At 40.9% G+C, this 25,350-nt stretch overlaps 2 protein-coding genes across 2 annotated transcripts in view; both read left to right on the top strand.

The window, feature by feature from the left end:
• The first annotated feature begins 77 nt into the window (after nt 1–77).
• On the top strand, nt 78–11,263 carry gpr89b (G protein-coupled receptor 89B). Its single transcript, XM_022242775.2, has 13 exons — nt 78–307; nt 1,849–1,908; nt 2,424–2,527; nt 2,850–2,956; nt 3,799–3,906; nt 4,262–4,382; nt 4,922–5,002; nt 6,126–6,232; nt 7,194–7,282; nt 8,088–8,276; nt 8,895–8,984; nt 9,121–9,186; nt 9,774–11,263. The coding sequence occupies exons 1-13, from the start codon at nt 266–268 to the stop codon at nt 9,978–9,980; spliced, it is 1,371 nt and encodes a 456-aa protein (XP_022098467.1). The 5' UTR covers nt 78–265; the 3' UTR covers nt 9,981–11,263.
• A 5,590-nt stretch (nt 11,264–16,853) lies between these two features.
• The window catches only part of LOC110983482 (uncharacterized), a 50,704-nt gene continuing 42,207 nt past the window's right edge, over nt 16,854–25,350 (top strand). The window contains exon 1 of the mRNA XM_087142444.1: nt 16,854–17,180. Within this exon, the coding sequence (XP_086998570.1) occupies nt 17,069–17,180 (112 nt within the window). The 5' untranslated portion in view covers nt 16,854–17,068. The remainder of the gene's footprint in view (nt 17,181–25,350) is intronic.

Here is a 25,350-nt window from a genome sequence, read left to right as displayed (position 1 = left end):
CTGCGTGACTTTCGTCGCTAGAAATGCTTGTGTGAATATAAAAAAGAGCCATCCAATAGAAATAGCTGTACTGAAAAATTAGAGCGGTGTAAATCAAAATGGCAGCCCCCTTTGGACATGTTGGAAGGGGAACTTGCCAACGTTGCAACATAAACATGATAAATAGCGCTTATTTCGGCGGATTTGCATTCTAATGGTGTCTGTATTACTGTATTAATTTTACTGTATTATTGTGATTTAATGAAACTTCAATTCGAGTGTAGTTATGGCTTTCTTTCTGGATTCGTTTGTCATGTTTACAACCCAGGTAGGCATTCTCGAGGTCGTACTCGGCATGACTCGGAGGTTGATTTACATATATCATGTTTATTGCACTCACGTCTAGTCTGGGCAAAAAAGGGGCAATCAGCAGCCCTCCATTCATTTTATACAAGTACTTCATATTTTTCTCCTTTTTTGCTGCAACTTGATAAAATTAACTGAAACTTTTTCAATACAGCGTGGGCAATATTCGTAGCGCACAAAATAGGCCTAGTGCAATTTTGGGCATGTACAGGTTAAGACGACTTTTAGGCATAGGGCCTACAGTGTAGGCCTAGGCCATGGCCTAACTAAGATTTTCCCTAGGCTATGCATGCTAGGGCATGTAGGGCCTAGGCCCTAGCTGCCTAAACTGCAACACTATTTTTGCCCCTTTGAGTTTCGAGAGTCAAATGTGGAATAGCTATCAATCGACCAATCAGACAGAGAGAAGAATCTAGACTCAGTGATGTCATCCCGACAGCTTGAATACTAGGGGCCCAACATTTGCAGACTAGCCTGCTCAGTTGTGCTGCTTAGGCCCCACTAACGTTTTACGTGCTGATGTGTTAACAGACTTATATTAACCCTCCTGTGCTCAAGTCACTCTTTGGGTCACTTGGTAAACACCTCAAAGAAGCACAGCTGTGTTGTGTTGTGCGCTGCACCAACTGTCCCTCACAGGAATATCAGTTTGCACTTTTGTGCTGCCCAAGAACTGTGCTTCACCGTTTCATGTGCATCATTGTGCAGTAAACCAAATGCAGTGAAGAGGACTGCACAAAAGACCCTGGGTCATTTTGTGCTGGCAATCTACTGTGTACACACTGAACCTGTGCATGTTTGAGTTCCTTGTAGAAAATACATACAAGAGAGTGACTGTGGGCACTTGTGTATATTTGTGCTGTAAAACCAAAGGAGGGTTAAGCAGTAAATGGACAAGAGAGACAGACCTTACAAACCATTGCATGGCTACATAAGGATTTAAGGCCCCGGTCATAAATATGCTGAGGCCCTGTGTTTGTTTTGCGCAGCTCTGGATTGGAATCAGTCAGTCAGTGGACAATGCCAGGGTTAATTTTGTGAAAAGACAAAGAGGTGTGGGTTTAGATTTTTGACATGTCATGCATGTTTGAGGGAAATTAGGCCGATGCATTGGGGTAAAAATTGTCAGTGTATGACACATGACCATGATGACATGGACATAATGGAGGAAAAACTTTCACATTGTTGGTCATGTTGGTGGTCAGTCAAAAGTCATATTTTCTCACGATTTACAGTTACAGTGTAAGCCTACAAATTCAGAAAATTTGGCCTGTGGGGTTATTCTTGGGGTATTCTTGGGGTATTCTTGGGGTATTCTCAATGCAGAGTAACATAATACATGTATATGTGTCATTAATTTGCTCTTTTCACAAAAACTTTGTTTTGAATGTTTATGTTTGTTTTGATTGATTTCAATTTTTGTTCTTGTTTAACAGAAATTATAGACATGTATAGAATCTGTGTAGCCTTGTCATTTATGTCCTGTCCTATCTGTACTTGCAGATTTTCTTCTTTCTTGGAGGCTGGATTTTCTTCATGCGTAAACTTTTCAAGAATTATGAGGTGAGCTTTCGACGTATTTGTTGACCATCTTGATGTACAATTTTTGGAGATCTACAAGTCAGCAATAGCTGTGAAATGACAAAAAGACTAACGATTATCCAACCATGAAGTGGGAGGTGCAAACAACTGAGACAGCTTATAATTTATGAAGTTATTTGAATGACTTCAGCTTCTGCTACACACTAACGGAGGAATCTGGACAACTTTGCTTCAGTTTTGGGGTGCACCAGGTGATTTATTTTGCCAACATTTCTTACACAGTGTCGCATCGTTTCACCACAACAAAACACAACCACCAACACATGGCAGAAACCCACTTTGCTAGCACCATCCAGCGACGGGCCTCTATAGCTAGCCTGCAGGGGTTCCATTTCATTGCTCCAGTGTGGTTTCATGGTGATGCCCTCTGCCAGTTAGCCCCGATAGCACAATACTCCAGACCTCGTTTTGTCGCAAGAGTTACTTGCAGAGAAGTGTAATCGTTTTATCGTACTTTCCAATCAATGTTTGTGCAGGTTCACCATGTCATTGTTCAACTGGTCTTCTCCGCAACCTTTGCTCTCTCCTGCACCTTATTTGAGCTGATCATCTTTGAGATCCTGGGTGTGCTCAACACAAAGTAGGTCCAATGTCACTTTGAGGTATTCCATGTACATGTAGGTCAAAGATGTACTTTTAAATGCAAATCTCCCTGAAAAAACTAAAGAGCCACTTCAAGCAGATGGCTACAAAAGAAAGAAGGGAAGTTACTTAGGATATTCAATTTAGGAGTAAACATTGAACATTGCACTTTTTTTTTAAATTTGATGCATGAGGCTCAGTTCTAACTCCCAGAAATTCCAGCCACTTGCCATTTTGAAATTTGACTTTGTGGAATTTTGCAGATATTTTCAGCCACACTTTTAATCTCTTTTCCGTCCAATATTTTTCTTTAATTTCAGCTCCCGTTTTTTCCACTGGAAGGTCGATCTCTACGCTATCCTTTTCATTCTGATAGTGATCCTTCCCTTCTATGTTGCCTGGTTCATCTTCACCAACATACGTATTGGTAAGCTCAAGCTGTGTACATAAAGCATACCCTGAGGCTCAGGCATATCTGCCCATGTACACAGTTTGAGGAGGTGGGTGGAGCTTATTGTTTGACCCCCCCCTCCTCTTGTAGACTTAGCCTATGCCTACCTGATGAATGTAAGTCACGTCTGTGGGAAGTACCTGCAGCTGTTAGCCAGTGTCTTTCCAAGACGCACATGTTCTTTCCAGCCGCGGTTCAGGACACCGCATAATGTGGTTGCCATGGTAATGAGCCATGATTGAAGGTCTACCATGCTGGCAAACACGTCGCACTGAACTCTCTATTTAAGGTAACATTTTTGCGGCCTAATGATTTGAAGGCAGAGTGAGTGCAAACATACATTGATATTGTAGTGTCTTGTACCATTGAAGCTGAAAAGAGACACATCGTAGTACATGCATATTACTTCACAAATTGCGTTTCAAATAACACTGATGAAACTTCAGGAGCTGGGGAGCCACACACGAAACTTGGCAGATGTTATGTTTCACATCCTGGATAAGTTTCATGTCAATCCATGATCCTTTCAAATATTCCATTGTTGAGGAAGTGGTACTTGTTTTGTTGTCAACAAAATATTTCGTCCAGAAACATGTTACAATTTCAAAAACATCGGCAAACATGGCAGCTTAATTTGTAAAATACATGTATAAGTACCAACAGCAAAAATGATGTACCAGGTCCACCCTTTTACCAGCACAGAACTGCAGTTGCTGGATTTCACTTTTTTTTAGTGAGAAATTTAGTAATTAATTATTGTTCCCTTGTCCATAATTGTCTCAATGTTTGCAATCTCTTGATTCATTCTTGGACTGCAGTTCAGAATCGTCACCTGACATTTCCATTGACATTGGGGGCCTGGCTGGTCTTCGTCTATTTCTTTTGGAAGTTAGGAGATCCTTTCCCAATACTCAGTCGTAAACATGGTGAGATGTCATCTAACTCTTATCTTTTATTAAACATTTGCTTTTCGCTATTTCACATTCTCCTGAAACTAGGACTTGCTTGATATGCTTTTTGGAGGTCTGTAATAAGAATGGAGAAACAGAACTGAAAAGACAGACTTTATCATCGAATTGCATACAACGTGTAGGCAAGCTGATCAGATGCTTGTGTAGTAATCAAAAAGGTAAACAAGTAGATTGACTGGAGTGGTATTTGAACCTGTAACCTCTGGAATACTGTACAGATGCTCTACCCACTGAGCTATCCAACCCTGTGTTATTAATATCTTCCACAAAACAAGTAAACAGAATTTTTAAAAATCATTTCCATTTACAGGCATTTTTTCCATGGAGCAGGTCATCAGTCGTATTGGGGTCATTGGAGTGACAATTATCGCCGTTCTGTCAGGCTTTGGTGCGGTTAACTGTCCTTACACCTATATGGCTTACTTTGTTCGGTAAGAAACTTCAGAAATTCAAATTTTTTCAAACTGATTTTGCTAATGACCCAGGAAGCAGTGAAACATTGCTACTTTTCCAGTGTTGCCAAGAATTCGTTGAGAGCAAGCAGGCTTTGAAGAATTATTCAGAGTGATGTTTAACAGGAAATTTCAGAATATCAGGTAGCAATTTTACATCAAAAGAAGTTCTGCCAAGAGGTTTTAAAACTGTCCTATGCCTCAGGTAGCGTTCAGTTTAACACCCTAGCATATGCCTCTCTCTCTCTCTCTGTTACATTAACATACCCACACTGACGCAGAAACTATCCATGTCTTCATTCACACCAGGATTCTTAGATCTGATTTGAGTTCTGTGTAGATCACATTGTAAATGAATAAAATGTAGGTCTTAGCCAAGTGTGTGTGAGTTTGAAAGGTAAGATAATGGTACAAAATATGTATAGATCCTATCAGTTTATCACTGATTCAGAACCACTTCTTGCCATTTTTCCCTTGCCAATTTCTATACAAGCTGGTGTTGTTATTTTGATGGGCAGGGACGTGAGGGATGCAGACATCCAGGCTCATGATCGGAAACTGATGCAGGTGATGGACATGATACTAACTAAGAAGAAGAGGTGAGGGAGACGGGTGGATCAACTGCCACCAAGAGCAGAAAGAGTGTCTTGAATGTGCCTAAGGGTGGATCCAGAACCGCTGGGGGGGGCTTGTTTAGGAGGTTAGAAACTGTGGAATGTTTTCATATACCGGTAACCTTTTATGGCCTGTTTTGAGGGAGAGGCTACATTTGGAATGCTTTTTACACCTTTGTAGGAAGAATGGAAATAAAATCGACCAAAAAATCTCCTTTCTTTCATTCAACAGAAACACTAGGCTTATTGGGAGGGTGGGCATGGCCCTCGCTGGGCCCCCTGGAACTGCTCTAGAGTGTGCATGTTGTAAATGCATTCACAGTCTCAAGTTGATATGAAAACAATGCATGACCCATTTGGGAGAGGTTCTTCCTATTTGATTGTCAGGGAAGTCCAGGATGGGAGAGGTTCTTCCTATTTGATTGTCAGGGAAGTCCAGGATGGGAGAGGGTCTTCCTATTTGATTGTCAGGGAAGTCCAGGATGGGAGAGGGTCTTCCTATTCGATTGTCAGGGAAGTCCAGGATGGGAGAGGGTCTTCCTATTTGATTGTCAGGGAAGTCCAGGATGGGAGAGGTTCTTCCTATTTGATTGTCAGGGAAGTCCAGGATGGGAGAGGGTCTTCCTATTTGATTGTCAGGGAAGTCCAGGATGGGAGAGGGTCTTCCTATTTGATTGTCAGGGAAGTCCAGGATGGGAGAGGGTCTTCCTATTTGATTGTCAGGGAAGTCCAGGATGGGAGAGGGTCTTCCTATTTGATTGTCAGGGAAGTCCAGGATGGGAGAGGTTCTTCTTATTTGATTGTCAGGGAAGTCCAGGATGGGAGAGGGTCTTCCTATTTGATTGTCAGGGAAGTCCAGGATGGGAGAGGGTCTTCCTATTTGATTGTCAGGGAAGTCCAGGATGGGAGAGGGTCAAGACAATTTAACTGGGCCCATTTTTCTGAGGTATCAAGTTTATTATTTCACTTTATGAAAACATTCAAAATGTAGAGAGATTCCCGATGATTTCCCTTATTACTGAAGTCCTTAAGACTGCCTTTTCCTCAAACTAAGAGAACAGTGATTTTTTCCGAACCTCTCCCTTTTCTTGCTGGCCATATTGTACAGGATACTTCTAATTGAGAGAGACCAGCTACAGCAAGCATCTTCTAACCGCAAGCAGGCAGGTATCTGGGGAATGCTGAAGAGTGTAGCCTCATCGTCTGGAGGGGCCAGTATCCTTTTGAGGACAATGGGAACCCATTGGGTGCTTGGCATCAGTGAAATGCCTCCGAACTGTAGACTTGAATCTGGGAATTTACAACTTCACAGGCCGTATTCTTGTGTGACAGATGATGCTTTGTTGAGTATAGGCAAAACAGGTAGAATGATCTGTCCAGAGATGCTAGAGCGCCCTCTGTTGACTGAGATTCCTGATGCTAGCGGTGTGAATGAAGCTCATCACATCTCGTGTACTTTCCAAAGTCTCTTCTCTCATGGTCAGGATTTACCTGAGTCGGGTCACGTAGCAAGGTACCTTTGGACTGACTCACACAAGAGGTACTTCAACCTTGCCATCTTTGTGTTGGCCTGACAATAAAACTTGGGTCCACACAGTGCAGCTTGCGTGAACCTTGTGTGGACTAAAGCTAGGTGCACACAAGGTTTCCACTTGCCAGAAACTCTCTCGGTGCCTTTTCTTATTCGGGGTTATTGGTAGCAAACTGAAGAGGAACATTCCAGGAAAACAACCAATATCCAGCTCAAACGAGCATTTTGCAGTCCATGGAGTTTCTTTGAGTTCATGTAACCACACAAAAAACAAAGGAAGTCTGCAAAAGGTAAAAATGAAGACACAAGTAGATTTTTCACTTTGGCATTATGCACATGGCAGCATGTACTGTGTTTAAGGGACAGTTTCTTTGTCAAATTTCCCACAATGTTTGCAGACTCCATAAAATTAGTAGAATAACGTGTTTGTCCCCACAACTACAGAACAGCGTATGTGTTTTCTGTATCTGCATAGCCTTTCTTCTTGTGATCAGTGAACAGGTCTTTTTGCAAGAATGTGTTGTTCAGTGAATGGTGTGGGATCGGCAGGAGATGGATGTCTGGTTCCTGAGATACTGCTGTCTAAATTGATTTTTGATGCTTTAGTAGATTGGTAGATTCCTTAACTCAGAGTTTGCGTGTCAGATCTGGGCCAGCTTCAACAGGAGGTTGCAGGATATGAAGAACTGAGCCGACAGCTGTTCCTGGAGTTAGTTGACCTCAACAGCACGAAGGTATCCAATATCAGTACACCCACTGTTGGGTTGCTGTTGTACAGAAAAGCCACAGAGAGAGGTAGTCCTTATGTTTGCTTGGTCTCTGTCTTCGTCTCAGCTTCAGACTTCATTTTTATGAAGTCGGTTTCCTGAGTTGACACCCTCATTAAAGCTCAATGAAAGGCCCTTTCTTTACTGTCTTAGTGCGTATTAACAAGTTCAAGGTTTGGAGGATTACTGTTTGTTTGTAAATGTCAGAAAAACTGATCCCAATCTTGAGAAAGTGACAGAGAGAGAGAATCAAAGCCAAAATTTGAAAAACCATTTTAGAATCCTTCCTTGGCATTCAGACATGGTGGCTTTGATTACACTGAAGGCTGTCACAACACACCGACCAAAACATTGAGAGCTAACGTCTTAGGTTCTCAGTCATTTCACATGCTGTATCTACATACTTCTCCCAAGTTATACAACCACCATGCAGAATACATTGGAAGTTATCAGTCTTGTGAATGAACATGCACAGAAGAAACTCTGGACCCGTTTGTACTTACCATCCTCCCATATGTTCCTACCCAGTCCTAGGGGATGAACATGTTCTTGACAGATTCGGATGCAATTTTTAATAAATACAAATCATTTAACTTGATTTTCCTAAATTTCAACCATTTTAGTTTTTGAAACTGTCATTGATTTGATCATTGCGGTTATGCCATTTCCGTTTTTACTTAGAGAGAAAATGCAGGGTTTGTTCAGTGAATCTTTCCCTTAGAAACCGCACCCCCTCTAATGTTCAATTCTTCACTTTGTCTCTGGTCACTAGGAGCGCATTGAATATTCCAAAACTCTGCAAGGCAAGTACTTCAACATCATGGGCTACGTCTTCTCTATGTACTGCCTCTGGAAGATTGTCATCTGCACCGTCAACATCATCTTTGATCGAGTCGGGAAGACGGACCCTGTGACTAAAGGTGTTGATATCGCCGTCCACTGGTTGGGCATTGAGTTTGATGTGAGTTTACATCTGGGCCCAATGTCATGACCCTGCTAAGCACATGATTTTACACTTACATGAGCTGAGCAAATTTCATGGAGACTCCAAGCGGGAAGCACAGCCAAAGGCACCCTCAACTCAGAGGAAAGATTTTCCCAATTGAGCGAAGTAACAATCAAACTCTCAGTGCACGCACAACCATTTGCACAACCATGCCAAGCACTGCTATGGTTAGCAATATTTGTGCTATAGTAAGCACAAGTTTTCTGCTTACTGTTAAACGGCTCCCTGAAAGTGAACCCTGTTTATGGAAGGATCTCCTGGTAATGATTTCTTGTTGTGCAGCTGATGCGTTGGAATTATAATTTGGCTGGGAATGAAAGTTAGGGCTGCGGCTAGAAACAACATGCACACCTACAGTATGTAAGCCACTGGCTGTAGCTGCAGCCACTTCCTGTAGACCTGTGTTACTCCGAGTCATTTGTTAAGTATATTTTTTTAATTTAATTCTTCTGCCATGGTTTCACAAGATAGCTCCCTGAATCTGTTCAAGATTTTTATTCAGTAAATTAATCCAAGTGTTGTTGTCGACCTACAATCATTTGTTGGCCGTTATTTCACATCTGTCTTTTTCAGGTTACATTTTGGTCCCAGCACGTATCCTTCATTCTGGTTGGTATCATCATTGTCACTTCAATACGCGGTTTACTTATTAAACTTACAAAGGTAAGAACAAGTGTCAACATGGCAACTGTAAAAAACTGAATACATGTACCACAAGTAGTCAGTTGTGATGTTACTGTAGCATGGAGTGTTTAAGGCAGTCGATCGTATCACTGTCACTGTCCTGTTTTTCTGGCAGTTCTTTTACACGATGTCAAGTAGCAAGTCTTCCAATGTTATCGTTCTCCTGCTGGCACAAACAATGGTAAGTTCTTGAGAGTTATAGTCTGAAAGGCAGCTCATGTCCAACCAATGATCTAAGAGGCCCAGTTTTAAAGTAATCCGCCATCTCAGGAATATTGATAGGTATAACGTCACTCTACAAATTTTGATTTATTGAGAGCAAGAGCTCAACTTTGTGGGAAATCTCCAAATGATGTTCTGATTTTGGTTTCATTGGTGATACAGAAATTTTGGAAGGACACATTGTGTAGGGAGAGTTGTTAGTTCTACCCATTTTCTAATCTTTTTGTGAACTTTTAGTAATATCTAAAAATTTTACTTGCCTAAAGGCCGTTTCATACTTCAAAGCAAAAATGAATTCGAATTTGTGACGTCTGATCAAATATACGTGTTACAAATTCACAAAAGTCGAACACATTTCAACTCACCTCGAATGAAATGTTGCTGCCAAGTTTTTTGGACATTAAATTCACTTTGCTGTCAGATTCGCTGAAGTATGAACCGTCCGTAATGCAGCAGTATGTAGGTGGTTTTTTTTCCACTATTCAGTCAACTGGTGATGGTGTCACAGATTACTCTGCTTATTTTGTTTCCATCTTCCTATGGCAGGGCATGTACTTTGTTTCCTCGGTGCTCCTAATGCGTATGAACATGCCACCTCAGTACCGCGTCATCATCACAGAGGTACTGGGTGATCTTCAGTTCAACTTCTATCATCGTTGGTTTGACGTCATCTTCCTGATCAGTGCGCTGTCCAGCATTGCTTTCCACTACCTGGCCCACAAGCAGACACCAGAGAAGCAGATGCATACGTGATAGCCAAGACAAAGGATGAAGCATGTTTCAAGTTGTGTAGCATTTCAAGCATATCTGAGGTGGTAGAAACCCACAGTGGCCATTTTATGGACTTTGAGAGTAAGCCACGCCTACATCTACTGGCTATGATGGTAGTAACAGCCACATCCATAGGCAGTGGCTACAGCAGCTTGCCAAAGGCTTCCCTATTGTTAATTTGTCTTTTATCCAGTCATATCCTTTCATTTGGACATGGCTTAACTGAACCTTTTATACAAATACAGAATCATTACCTTTATTCACATGAAACCAAAATTACCAGTCAAATTGAGTAACACACAAGTCAAAAGACCTTACCAATAATCAGGTCGATTTTTTTACAAGTGACAATAGCAGTGTTGTTATATTCAAATGAAACTAGCTTTTAAATGTGAAGCTGTACTGACTTTGCTCATTCACTATTTTCGCCGTGAGGAAGCGTTTACGCCAGCCAAGGAGCTGCCATTTTGAATTCAGTGCATATTTGTAGGACATGCTAGAAAGAGATGAAGCTCATTCCAGATGATCTACTCTGAATGCAGCGTGCAAGAACAAGTTTTGCAAATAACATACATCACATTTTTAAGTATGAGACTATTTAATGCCGTAGAAAAGTTCCTCAGAAAAGCATAACATGTGTTAATCGGTTGTGCGTTCAGTTTTTTAATTTATCATTTGAGAATATAGACACAGAAATGCAGATAGTCCACGCAAGTGTTACATAATTAGAGTTTTAGGTGTGTGGGCAAACATGAATATGCCCAGCAGGCTCCACTTTGTACGGTCAGTCAGCTCTCAAGTAACTCCATGGTTCAAAGTAAATGAAGGAATTAAACACTCATAACTGGTCATGTGACCTCAACTAGTGTCAGGTCAAAAGCTCTTCTTGTCCAAGCACATTTTGTGTCTCAGTGGGACTGCCCCACATGGCTTAACAGCGGCCGTTTATTTTGCTGCAGTTAGCTGCCTAGTATGCCATGTTCCCATTGGCCTTACACCTGTTGTACTTTGATACAACTGGCTGGGTTAGAGTTGACTTTTCCACTATGCATGCTGTCTTTCACTTGTGTCTGGACTGTATCTGAGATACACCAAGGCAAGTAATCCCAATGGCAGCAGGACTGCCCGTAACAGGAATGCGAAGTCCTAACTGCCAGTCTTGTCATAAATCCAACCTGTGAAGACACATGAAGCAGAGGACGCTGTTATGAATCTCTCATTTTTTTTCCTGTGTTAATCGCATTAAACTTGAACACAAGTTCTAAGCTGTGTCACTGTGGTAATGGACTTGTTACTGTTTATTGTCTACAAGGTCTCCACATGCCCCCCCATGTGCTAGCAGTGTGACATGAAGTCCAACAGACATATATAGCATCACAAACGAGAAAAGTTCACACACTACTCTGCACTTTGTCTTTTGTGGCAAACTCTTGATGGGTCTTGATGTCATTAACGGTCAATTCAGACACTGGTGAATTTGGATGAAATGACTCCTTGACTCCTCGTCAGCAAACAGCACGTCGATCTCTCCTACTGACTTATGAGGCAAAACCCTCTGCAGCAGTAAACAAGATGCCCAGAGAAACCACTGAGCAACAGGTGAGTACCATGTTAGCCGGACAGGAAAAGTTGAGTCAGTAAAGGGGTGCGCTGGCAAGCATAAATATTAGGACAAGTGGCCGACACTAGGTGTGGTGTAGGCCTATTCATCGTCAGTGAAGAAGATGTCTAGATCTGCCTCACTGGTGACTGAACGTTGACTAATCCAAGACGATCAATTAATTGTGCTGGAGTGCAAAAGCTGACCCACGTTTTTATTTTGCAAATGTTTTTAATCTCTTATTCGATGTCACATTTGCATGGAGTGAAAGGTGGATTTTGGTGGCCACTCCGTTTGTTCGTTACATTTTCAATGTGTGTCATATTCAGAGTAAAGGCCTAACAGTGCAGTGACACATCAGCTATCTGGAGAAAGTATGTTCTCATGCTGAGGTTTGGTTGGAGGAGGCTAATTGATCTGTCGACTCCGGCAAGAGCTCGGTAGCCTACACTCTGCAAACTTCTTGGAATCCAAATTTTAACATAGCAAGTCCTAATTGTTCGTTAACGGAGAACTGGTGACGAACGGCACTCTAAGCATGGTCGAGATTTGTCAAAGCAGCCTTGGTCGTCTTGGTCTAGAAGTTTGTCAACGAAAGAGTAAATCCGCCTTTGCATATTTCCTTGGCCTGCTGCCACTGTCATTCCAAGCTTTGTTTTAAACACCAAGAGACAACAAAGATAGTGCAAACGACCAGCAAGCAAGCAAGTGTGTGTGGGAAATGGGTCCGTGTGCGTGTCGTTCATTCGTTTTTCGACTGAAAACGAAAAAATTAAAAACAAATCGTTTTCTGTTTTTTATTTAAATTCGAAAAACGAACCAAAAAATTGCTTTTCGTTTTTCAATGAAAACAGAAATCAAGGAAGAAGACGAAGAAATCATTTCTTATGTTGGAACTGAATAACAAAAACAAAAGTATTTTGTTTTCTATTTAAATTTAATCCCAATTTCGTTTGACTACACACGTAATTTCAAGGAGGCGTCACGTCTCTGAGTACTTCTCAGGATGAAAGTTGCCGCTCGGAATACCAAAAAATCCTTGTGGGTTGCTCCTTTTACGTCAGAGGCAACAAATTCCTTGTATTCCTCTAGTTCGGCCATGTTTCATTTAGTGGGGTACAAAGACATTTCTTACATTACAACGTGAAAATGGAACCGTTTTTCATTCTTTATAAAGTGGATCAATAGATTATGATGTTAATACTTAATTTCACATTGAAAAACAAAGAAAGAACATGATTGTCTTTTTTTCATTTTTAACAGAAAACGACTTGCTTCTCTGTTTTCTCATTTTATGTTTTAAATCGAAAAACGACTCATTTTCAATTCTCATTTTTAAATCGAAAAATGGAAAACGACTTGTTTTTGGTCGTTTGATTTTCGTTTTCAAATCGAAAAACGAATGAACGAAACGTACACGGACCGAAATGACGAAATCGTTGGTGGTGTCGCAAAGTGGCAAAGAGCCACGCACAATTCATTGACTGACTGGCATATTGTAACGTAAGAAAAACATAAAGGGAACCAGGGAAGTTTTAAAAATCCTTTATACTGCGCACGCGGCGCACCAGTTTTTCTGCAGTAATGCTTCGCTTGCCACCTAGCGCAGGAACAAGGCGCTTGCAAGGGATGATGTGCAAGCGTGGCATACATTGTGTGGACCCTGCACAAAAGAAGTCCACATAATGTAGGGTGCGTTGGCGTTGTGTGGACTGGCACACGTCCACACAATGTTTTCCCTCTCTGAAAAACAGTTTTAGAGGCATTTGGGGACAAGGTTGTTTTTGGCAAAATGAAGAGGAACACTCCAGGAACTCATCATCAAAAATCCAGCTCGAAGGAGTTTTCTAGTTGGAGAAAAAGGAGCATTCTCCTCAGGTTTCCTTAACCGTAGGAGAACAAAGGAATGTCCACAAAGGAATGTAAAACAGGTGTGGGTGGCCTTGCGCAGACTTTAGTGAAGGAAATGCGTCGCACGGATAACGACTCGAAGAGTATTGTGGTCGGCCTATATTTCTGCCAGGCGCGCGAGCTCGCTCAATGCGTTACACAAGCGGCGGTTGTCAATTTGATAGTTTTTCTTTTTCTTCCTTATTTCTGAGAAAAAATCTCACTACACTTTATTTGTTCAACCAAAATTGATCAAGATAACCAATGAATTGAAACGTATCGCCAAAAGACACGTGATCTCTGGTATTTTAGTGGGAAGACACATTACCACACTGGGATTGTTAAGGCCGTGTCTTTACCAACACTTTGCCCGTGCTAAAGCATTTACCATTGGCGAACCAAAAACTTTAAATAATGAAGTGATAACCTCGCTCGCGGTTGTAGGTCGAACACAATATAGCCAATCACAGTGCAAAGCCATCAGCCCTTCCCATACAGAGCCCCCCCCCCCGCCGGGCGACAAGCGAACAGTAATGCAGGATCTGCCAACCTCGATTTATCTTGTCCCATTTCGTGCACACATGGACTGACAGGCACCGTAATTGAACGCTTCCTCGTTGCGCCGTCGATTCAACCTTCTCTGCACGTAGCCTCCTACAACTTTGCCCCTATTTTTTAAGTGTAACTGCAATGAAGTTTCTTGGACACAATTTATCCTCAACTGTGTATTCTTCAATGTTCGAAAACTCTTTACAATCATAATAGGATAAAACGCATCGAAAAGTGAACTTTTTGTAACAGTTAAAATAATCCACGCTTAATTTCCTGGACAACTGGTGGCGCTGTTGTTGTGAAGTCATCTGGAGAAGTAATGGCTCAGAACACAGGTGTTTCTGTTCAACTTGTGAACCCAGAATTTACCTACTGGAAACATTTCTGAGAGAGGGATCAATGCTTGCTTATGCGCACATGAACAACAATGAATCAGCAAAGAAGAGAAAATGAGTCCACCAAATTCTACAAAAATTCATTGAGGCTTTCCTCCTGAGATAATACCACCGTTTTGCTCATGAATGTAGAAATATATTCATCAGCATAAAACCCAAAAAGGCAGTAATGTAATCTTTGAAATAGCGAAACAACAGTTGAAAATAAAATTACCTGCGGCACAAAGGTGCATTTTGAAGGTTTGTATTAAAACAAATTGATTGCAGCTACCCTTTAAGTTCATCCACCATTCAAAACATGCAAGAGGCGGTATGCAAGATGAACCTTAGCTTGATCAAGAGAGGACGCTATTTTCCGAACATGAAAAGCACGCGTTATGGTTGCATTGCAATTTATTCCCAATCAACGGATAGAACGCTACAGAGAAACTGTTGTCACTTTGCGTGTAAATGCAAAGCATCGCGTGTGATTTTATACCTCCCAATAACAAAAAGCGTTTTGCGCAAAATTCTTTTGTGTTCTTAGTGAAGGTTGAGGCTACTTTTCTTTTAAACGGTAGCTTTCACTCGTAAGGTCCTGCTTGTACATGCCAAACTCAATGTACGTAGGCCTATCATGTGGTGGATGAGTAGAGAGTACAAGTAGACACGTCCTCGCAGCCAGCATGTCGCGAAAACCGTCAATGACAACCACCCGCATTCTTCTATCTACCTTGAACGTTTTTTTGTGTTCGGCCATTTGTACACGAGAATACTCCTTGTTTGGGCCGTACTTCCGAGCCCCTGCTAATTAGCCGGAATATAGCCTACAAGTCCTATTAAACTGCTTTGAACGTTCCTTCAGGCAGTATCCCATGTACAAGTTTCTAGCTTATTTCACCCAAAACTGAGCCATGATGGAACTCCTTGCGTTGGGATCAAATCTTCTAGTCCATAATTGACACTGATGTAAACACGGAGGGAAGAAGCTTCCTCCTTGAAGTAGGCTAAAGCAGTTGGATTAGGCCCTACTTGTGCATTTAAAGCGCCTCAGAGAAGAAAAATCTTCATTTTGGTCTGATGCGGATAAGCTTTACATAGGCCTACCAGCGGTAGTTACATTTGAATCCGACTACTCTGGCAGAGACGAATCGGAATTCCTGTTTTGCCATGATTTGGTACTTTTGAGCGTACTTCCAGTGACCTAGATCGCTCATTTTATTGCCGCAGATTGCCTGAGGGGCCTATGTCCGTTTACACAAGTTGACAACACTACAGACAAGCTGCGCGTAGAAAGCAGAAAACAATCGATTCTGTTGGCATGAGGGCGCTTTTTAACCTGTCCAGCTTAGCTCACATCACAGTGTATCAGTGGTTTAGCTCTGCAGTGTCCAGCTCCTGCGCTCCAAAAGGTTGCAACAATTAAGATATGAAGCCATGTCAATTCCAAGGTGTCTGCACTCGTGTTTTAAAGAGGAAGCAATCGATTAGCAATTGTCTGTCTGCCGTTTGTCCGTCACTCCGCAACAAACTATTATTGTACATTGGAACCGAAACCACGTTATTCCCCCGACACCATGTAGCAGCTTTGCCAGTTTAATGTACGTCTACCCCCCCACAAACCTGCGATGTTTTTCACAGCAGTCAAGCTGGAACTGATATAGAGGAAAAAAACAGTCACTTGTAAGAGTGTCATGAATCAGGTCAATCTCGATCGAATGTTTGGGACAAAATGTGATGTGAAAAAATGGATACCGATAACGGGAGAAAGAAAGGAAAGACTGGAACAGAATCTGGAAGTGGAACTGTCGGAATGTAACAAAACATACTGAAAATGGAAAGAAAACGAGAAACTTATTATGAAAACTCACTGAAGGCCAAGAATAGCGAAAATGACGACAGGAATAAGGGTACAGTCGATCGATGAAATGTCTTGCATGACATTCAAAAACACCTTGCTAGGCAAGTCATTAAAAAACAAAGAAATAAAATCGGTGGATTGTATTCATATTCTTCTTTCAAAATAAATTGTAGTTGATTCTGTTTAATTTGAAGTGAAAATTTGCTTTTACAGTACAAGGTTTGTGTGAACAGGCGGCATTGTGCAAGCAACTTGTGAAAGGCACGGTCATTTTGGAAACGATTTCTGAATTCAGAATACGTACGTGTAGTTCAGAAAAGATCGTTCAAGCCAGACTTTGTAACGGTTTTCAAAATCCAATACACAAACAAAGCCAATCAGCTTGTTGTAAACAGTTAATTCCCCTGTTGCCACAAATGGAGCGGTCGCCTGTTTATGGCCAGTATGGAGCGTCATGATTGGTCGATTCACCCGCGTTCTGACTATAACGGTTGCGTTGATTGGTTCAATGAAAAAGCCATTCTGCGCTTGTCTTGCACCGGTACGTACCTAAGCCACCTGCATAGGCAGCTGCAGTTGGGTCTAGTGCGCGTTACGTACAGGTGTGAATGTACATGTACTTGGTGCTGTGTACACGCGTCAACTTGTGAACGAGAAAGTACATGTACCCACGTGGTTTCTGCCTGAATATTTTTGAAATTTAGGCTAAAGATGTCACCAGACAGAAATATCGTCTACACAGAACGTTTCTTTAGTTTTCAGGAGCGTTGAAAGTGTCCAGGAGTGAAATGACATGTCCAGGACGGGTGGTTTTTCATCATGCTATTGCGGTTGGAGCGTTGTCGGGTTACTGTTGTTGATTTCGGCACGTGTTTGTTGCGGTCAGCAAGTGGCAGATATTCAGGGTAAGTCATCCGTGCAAGAACTGAATGGTTTTTGATGTTTCGAACAATGAAAGCATTTGATAGTCTGTTTCGGTCTGTGCTCAGCAAGCGTGATAAGATTTGATAATTGTGCCACGCTGTCTGTCAGTCAATGTGAGTTTTGCTAATATCCTGAAAACATGACGAACGCGTACGAAGCAGTAGGCCTACCCAGTTCGCAGATGTTCTTTACCTGCCAAGGCTATAGTCATGATAGTTTAGAATAGTCTTGATCGATGTACCTCTAGAATTAGTGTGTAAAGGAGAACCAGGAGGCACAGGTACATAGTCTAAAGAGTGTAAAATATCTCTCGAAGAGCTACACAGTCACACTGTATTTCTACCTCATCCTGAGCCTCATCAGCTGGTTTACTAGTTGGGTAATCATTGTGTTCATTATAATTTAAATTCAAATGTGAATGGGTTTTCGGTACAACTTAAAACTCTAAAGACAGAATGACCAGAGTGCATTTGTGCATTAAACCTGGTGCATACTTACTGCAATATATGAATTTTTTGTTTGAAAAAATATATACACGGACTTGAGGTGTAAGATGAAGTTTCACCGTGTCGACTCCTGACATGGTAGCACTTGACAAAGCAGAAAAGAAAAACGAATGCAAAGAAGCACGAGGGATGGAAAATACAAGTTTCCATGAAAATGTCTTGGAGGAGACTACTGTCTCCCTTAGTCCAATAACTACATCCATGTAGGACTCCACAAATTGCTTCTTTTTAGATAGACATTGTTGGCAGAGGTGCTTTAGTTTACTGAGACTTGGTTACTCAGACAGATTTGTATGGTTTGTCTGTCTGTTACATGTATGTTAAGTTCTTTGCTCCTTTTCCCATGTGGCCCCTCAGGGTGAGCTGTATCCTTTTCCTTGTACCCTTTGTCACAATTTTATATGACAACCTAAATGCCTAGCCACATCTTGATAAAGACCTGTGTATGAGTTGTTGCCATTTATACAGTCATTTTGTGTTGTGGCCTTGTTGCTCAATGCTGATCTTCTTGTTTAAGGGCTTTTTTCCTGGCAACAGCCATGGTTAATATTGAAACATTTCATTTTTTTCCAATTTGCTCACTGACATGTAGATCGTCGAACTATTTCTCACTTTGCATTTTGTGTTTATCAATTACAAAATAATTTACTGAAGCTGAATAATGCATGCATTTGCTATATGTGGAATTTGGCATTGATACCTGCGAGCCCTTGAAGAGCTGATCTGTAGTAGGTTTATCCTTGTGAGTGTACACTGAGTGGCTTCTGATGAGAAATTGTTGTGATTGATATTTATAGCACCATCCCTGCGGATGTACTTGCTTTACAGGGATTTAGAGAGATTTGAATTTAGTGTGATTGCATGTATTGGAGATTTATTTCATTTGAAGATGACGGAAATCTTTAATTCATGATGCAAGTATTTATAAACTAAGAAGAACCTTCAAATAGGACAGCTTGGATTACCCAAAAGTATACTTGAGGGCCTGTGTATCTGTACTGTCTATCTTACACATATTTAGCACTTAATCCATAAACTAAGTAAAACAAGTGAAGTAAAGTTGTAAGGATGAAGATTTGTGGGTAAAATATTTGGGGAAGAGCTTCACTTCTTCACTTAGGGTTTCAGGTCTGCTGTTGGATATATCCCATTGCTGTTCTGATTTACTGTTTAGAAAAATATGAGTCCGGTAATATACCTGGAGAATATTGCCCAGTTTCATCAGATGCTTAGGAAAGGTTAAATCAGATAATATACTTGTAGAATATTGCCCAGTTTCATTAGCAGTTGGGGAGAGGTTGAAGCAGATAATATACCTGTAGAATATTGCCCAGTTTCATCAGCAGTTTGGGAAAGGTTGAATCAGATGGTAGGCCTGTATCTGTAGAATATTGCCCAGTTTCATCAGCAGTTTGGGAGAGGTTGAATCAGATAATATACCTGTAGAATATTGCCCAGTTTCATCAGCAGTTTGGGAAAGGTTGAATCAGATGGTAGGCCTGTATCTGTAGAATATTGCCCAGTTTCATCAGCAGTTTGGGAGAGGTTGAATCAGATAATATACATGTACTTGTAGAATATTGCCCAGTTTCATTAGCAGTTTGGGAGAGGTTGAATCAGACAATATACTTGTTGAATATTGCCCAGTTTCACTAGCAGTTTGGGAGAGGTTGAATCAGATGGTAGGCCTGTATCTGTAGAATATTGCCCAGTTTCATCTGCTGAAAATATGGGAAGTTACCAGTGATTGTAAATTGGTGACTTTCAAGCTTCAGGTATCAGTAAAGGGTGACCACCGATAGAACTGGGAGAGCTTTACTGTAGCATTATGCCACTGTACCCTACCAGGGTTGGCTTCACACTTACGGTTTCAATTGCAACACATGCCATGGACCAGGTCCTCAAGTGAACAGCCTACCGTGGGAACAACAAAGCCCTACATTCGCTAACCTTGTTTCTGGGGATCAATGGACAGACAATAGCAATCTTTTGTCAGTAACGGCATTCATTATTTACACGCTGGTGGGCCGTCATGTATCTGTTGGATGGGTGTGTATGTGCGTGTGTGAACCTTAATTTTGAAGTTGGAACAGTTGTAACGGTTACTTCAAAGGAGAAATGGATAGAGTGTACGCGAGCAGCTTATATAAAGATTGGTGGGAAGATATATGCCTGGATGGCATGTAGTACCCTAGTCTTCGGCAGTTTGTCTATTAATACTGATGAATGCTACTTGCATGGGCAGAGCCCATTTTTAATTCCTGGGATGGAAAATGTTAAAGCAGTGAATTTCAAACATGAGCACCATGTATATTATTATGAAATGCACATGTTATGAGCAAAATGTAGCTCTTCTTCTTCCAAATGTTAAGAGTGTGTGTGTTTTATGTGCGAGTTTGGAGCTGTACAAATTTACAGCAGCTGAAGTAACCCAGAATTAGCCAAAAACTGAACATGATTCACTGGGTGTGTGGACGTTGGCTTGATGCTCTATTGTATAACAATGACATCCCTGGCTTCACAGTTTATTGATGGTGTTCAGTTCTTATTTATGCTGGCAGTTTCCGTGTTTTGACTTTATCCCAACTGTACCTTTCTGAAGGGATTCAAATTTTGAATTTAACCGTTTTTGTCCTATTGTTTCCAACTCCAATTAGTTGCTTCAACAACATGCAAACATAAATCTCCCCTGGCGTTGTGATTTACAGACCAGCGGTGGCTTTGTTGCACTCCCTAATAATTCAAGACCAGATGCTGTATTCTATCAATGGATTAGGGGGGCCTGGATTGACAGCCGATGGCACCCATGGGCCTGTTGCCCCAATATAGGAAAGGGAAAAAAGGGGTGGATTGCCCTCAAATCCCTTCTGTGAAGAAAAAGGCTAAGAGTTGAACCCCCATAGGGACGCTTTTGTACTGCAGCACAATTTCCCTTTTTTCTTTATACTGATGGAGATTTGACTGCCATACACCCTACAAGTGAACTGGTGATGACTTCACCGAATCTCACATTGTCTCCAATGTTCCCCGTTTAGTATTTGAAAAAAGTCGTACCTCTACACAAGTGCAGAATTTCACAATGTGGTGTCATTTTATGTTCAAATTGTCCCAGAAAGTTCCCATAAACAGTTACCTTGTCAGAGAAGAAATGGCCTTTATTTTGGCACACAATATACTGTACATATAAGTCCACAGGTGTCCACGTAGACTGAGTACTGAACATACAGTGTACATAAATATTCCTGCATGCAGACTTGCAGTACATGCCTGCACTGCCCGTTCAATATTTTTCAGTACATTCACACAGCTTTTACAGATCAGTTTGCCCGGCAGGGCTTTGAGTAAAATCCCAGTCAATCCAGGCGGGCTGCCACAAACAACCTGGAAACAGCGGAAAATGCCAGGGTTAATCAAGCCTAAACTACTGCACACATGCTGAAATCCCTTTACTGTATTGGCATAGTATATTGGTTGGGTAGTTTTATTTCCCTTAGGCCAAGACCAATTGAAACCAGTTACAATGTACTCCATAATTGCTATAGCACACGGCTTGAACATGTCCTTATATCAGGGTGGCTGATTTGCATTGTGACTGAGCAAAGTATGGAGCACAGTTACTGGCGAAAAAACTCTGTTGAGTTGTTTGTCAGAGAGAAGCCAGTGAACATTATTTGATGATGAAGAAAAGTGCTTGAAGCTTCCAGTGCATCAGAGTTTCTAGCTGTACCTTGAGTACCCCGCTCCCCACAGAGGTGGATGTAATTAATTGATTTCCTGTTTAGAGCCATGACTTGTAATCATATTTTCTTTTGTATCAAATGTCTTTAAGATTATCAAATAAAATCAACATTTAGTCCCATGTTGTTTTGTTTCATTGGAAGAACGGTCTTCACACACTTAACACAGTTTTGTCTTTGACATAATCTAGTGTTGTGTGCTGTATGATTGTGCTGTGCGATGTACATGTATATGTCGATGTCTGCAACAGTTGAATTCACACTGTGTGTTAGCCCAACTAGGGTGTGTTCCCTCAGTAACAATTGAGGACCCTCATGTACTGCACCTGTTGTTGTGTTTGGGGGGGGGAGGTATCTCATATGTATCTCTTGAGCTTTGCAAGCAGTTTAAGGCTTAGGCATTAGCAGTAAGCTGTTCGAATTGAACATGAATGAACAAAGAAAATGCAGTCAATCCACACACTGTTCAGACATGAACATGCATGCATTGTTAAACTGCCAAGTTGGGTGTTCATTAATTAACCGTTACAAAAGACATAGCAAAGTGTTACCATGGCAACCCATAGCTCAAACATTGTTTTACCAGTGATGCATACTAGTTTGTACAATACACATTCAATTTCTTTTCTGTTAAAAAGTCATCCCCCTCACTGAAACAGCTGTTGGTGTTAATGAAACTCCTATACAATAAGATGGCTGATGGGGCAAGACTAGAGCGGCAGGTGTTATCTTCTAATGAGGCTGTTACATCCACTCCCCACTGACAAGCATGAGATCTGCACTGGTAGTCATCATTGAAATCTTCCCCTCTCATCAAGGGGCTCCACTGAATTCTGCTGAACAATATTTAGATTGACACACAGCCCAGATGCAGAGCTAGCTGACTACACCAGTACATACTACATGTGGCCTTCAGTCACGTTATGATTCTTGGAGCATGTGTTTTCACATATTTTGATGTCACAGTTTTGACAGCCCAGATAACATTTTTTTGAAAATCCCAGTTGTTTGCTAGAAGGACTTGGGTAAGCAATCACAAATATTAGTTTGTACATGTAATTGCTTTTTACAGAAGTAACTTTACGATTCAACTTGGCAGGATTGGAAAGAAAAGTTGTGACTTCAAAGTTACATGTAAATGGTGTGCTGGTACCATTTCCTGGAAATTGAAAGTCAAATTTACACTAAATCCTCCGTCCAAGTTGTGTACATGTCTACATTGTACCCACTCCTTTACTGTACTCGTACGAGTACATTCGCAGGTCATGGGTGTACATGTACATTAGCCGTCATTGTATCAATACGGCCAAATGTAAAAGACAATGCAATTTGTTGGTCATGCTTCAGCTGTCTGAAAGGGAGTTGGTGGGTCTCCTGACAGGTGCAAGGCATGTGTGCCATCATGCCTGACTTTGGACAAAGACATGACATGGTTCATTGAATTCCCTGTGAATGTTCCTCCATTCCGCTGCTGTTTCCCACGCTTTTCAGCCATGGTTTACCATCGTCAAGGAAACCGTGTTCCATTATTAAAGCAAAGTTCTGATTAACCCTCAGTTGCACTTTGTCATATCCTCTCACACCAGTAGGATGACATTACAGGAGGATTATAATAGATGGTTGCCATGGAGACAGTTTCAGTAGTCACCCCAATGGAATGTGGATGCACACTTTAAGAGCACTGTCATAACATCTCCAGATGTGCATGTACATATAATTTCTGTGTGTGGACAAGGCTATAGTGACTTATGGCCTGAGATTTCTATGAGCTTAGCACGCTGTAATTCTGTATCTCTAACAGTCTGCAATCCTCCAATTTTGAAATTATTTTGCGCACATCCTAGGGAGTTCATAATGTGATGAACTGAGAGTGATTTTCATGATTTTTGCAAACTCGGAGTGTGTGTGTCACACATACATGTTTCACATTGTGGAGATCCACATGCACAAATTCTCTAATGGCTCTCTCTATTCTAAGGTTGAAATTTATGTTCAGATGTATACTTGACTACGGGGCTTGTGCGTGAGTGTACATGCTCATCATCACGCTTGTATGAACCCGCACATGAAGAAGAAATGCACGCACTGAACTTTTAGTAATATATTTTCTGATGTCTGCAATTCCTTTGTGCAAATATTTATACTTTACAGCAATATATTAAAAGACTAAAAATAAAACTGAATTTGGTACATGCATTTTTTGCTGCAACTCTGAGAACTTTAATCTGTCTTGTAAAGTGCGAGCCTTCAGTAGTCCATTTTACACACATCCCAGTAAAAATGTTTACAGCAACTGCAGTCAAATATTTCTGGTAGCTAAGATGCTTATCACACCATATGTCACTGAGGCCACAGCAAGCTGGAAAGAAGCTGTGGACAGAATTAATGAAATAAGTGGACTCTTTTAATCAGATGAAATGTCTGGACATGTATGTTGTGGGTTTAATCATCCTCAATATTACGCACAGCCAGTACAAGCATTAACTCACTATTTAAGTCTTGTTTGGTTGCTGGTGTATTGATGGTACTTCAGTTCAGGGCCATCCTTTGTCTGCAAGGATACCTTCATTGCAACAGCTAATCTCTCTAGTCCATATGTGAACTACGTTGTGCAGGTGTATTGGAAGTTGAAGCACTGTACGTTCAGTTTGCATTCTAATTTAGATTTTGTGGGAGTGTTTTTGTATTTATTCAGAATTATTTATCTCTGGTATGTGTGTGTACATTCAGGGAATATTAATTTCTAGGTTTATTTGGAAGACAAATGAATTCTTTCTCCAGAAATGGGGAGAATATACATGTACATGTACATGTAGGCCTACATGTACCAGTACATGTATGTGTCTCCATAATGAAGTTAAGGTCCTTTTGAAGGGTGTGAGAAATTTAAATTACATGTTCATGCTGCTAAAGAAATGGCTGATGAATTGTATTCTCCTGATAATTTTTATTACAAGTTTTATGAGAGTTTCTTGTGTCTTTGCTCATGGCAGGTTCCTCGAAGCACATGTATGGACCATTAGATAGTGTTTAACTTTGGGGGTTCATTTTCTCCTGAAGTGAACAGCAGTGAATTAATTCTCAATATCTGATGAAAATCTCCCAAATTATAAGTGGAAAATCAACATTGTGCATGGAATTTTCAAGCAATACATGTGACAGTGTTTTTGGCATTGTCAAGCGTTATACAATTTCTGTCAAAATTTTTGAACGCCATCAAAATTCTGTCAAATATGACATTAGCAATGGACATATTGTACTCATCATACATTGTTGATGCAGCCAAACTTAAAGATTACTTTTGGTAATTGAAGGTTATAAGACCTGGCAAATATGCTAGTATATAGTGAGAGTGATTATAAACGGTAAGAGAATGAAGAGAGCCAAACATTTCTCATATTTTCTGTCAATTTTGTCCTATTTTTTATTGCTCATATTTCTTTAAAGTTATTTCTTAGGTGCTGAAGGTGAGAAGTTTTGAAATCAAGTCATCTGGTGTAAACACTTCGATGTAAACCACACGTCTACTAGATGTACACAGTATGCCTATTTATCCCCAAATATTCATTTTTGTAAATTTGAAGGTGTTTATTTGTGTTTTAATTGATCAAAGGCCTTTTAGAAGTTTTGAATCATGACATGTGGATTTGCATTTTGATACATTTTATGCAGAACATGCCATGTTTGAATTAGGATTGTAGCATTTGGAGTTGTGGTGTTCGGTCTTTCTTTCTGAGGAATAATATGGTATCATAGACTTTGTCATTTATTGACAGTGCGCTGAAAGTTTGATGAGGAAGGAAAAAACTAAATGATTAGCTTGTTCAGGTCATGGAGCTGTGGTCAGGTTGGACTCACTTTGAGTGTGCAGCTGAGTACACACTCAAGCTGAGAATTGATTGGGTAGT

The sequence above is a fragment of the Acanthaster planci genome, linkage group LG10 (genome assembly GCF_054643075.1).
Source record: "Acanthaster planci isolate LZ-2023a linkage group LG10, COTS_SCS, whole genome shotgun sequence".
Taxonomy (NCBI): domain Eukaryota; kingdom Metazoa; phylum Echinodermata; class Asteroidea; order Valvatida; family Acanthasteridae; genus Acanthaster; species Acanthaster planci.
The sequence above is the reverse complement of the archived record's forward strand: the minus strand, read 5'-3'. Positions and strand labels throughout refer to the sequence as shown.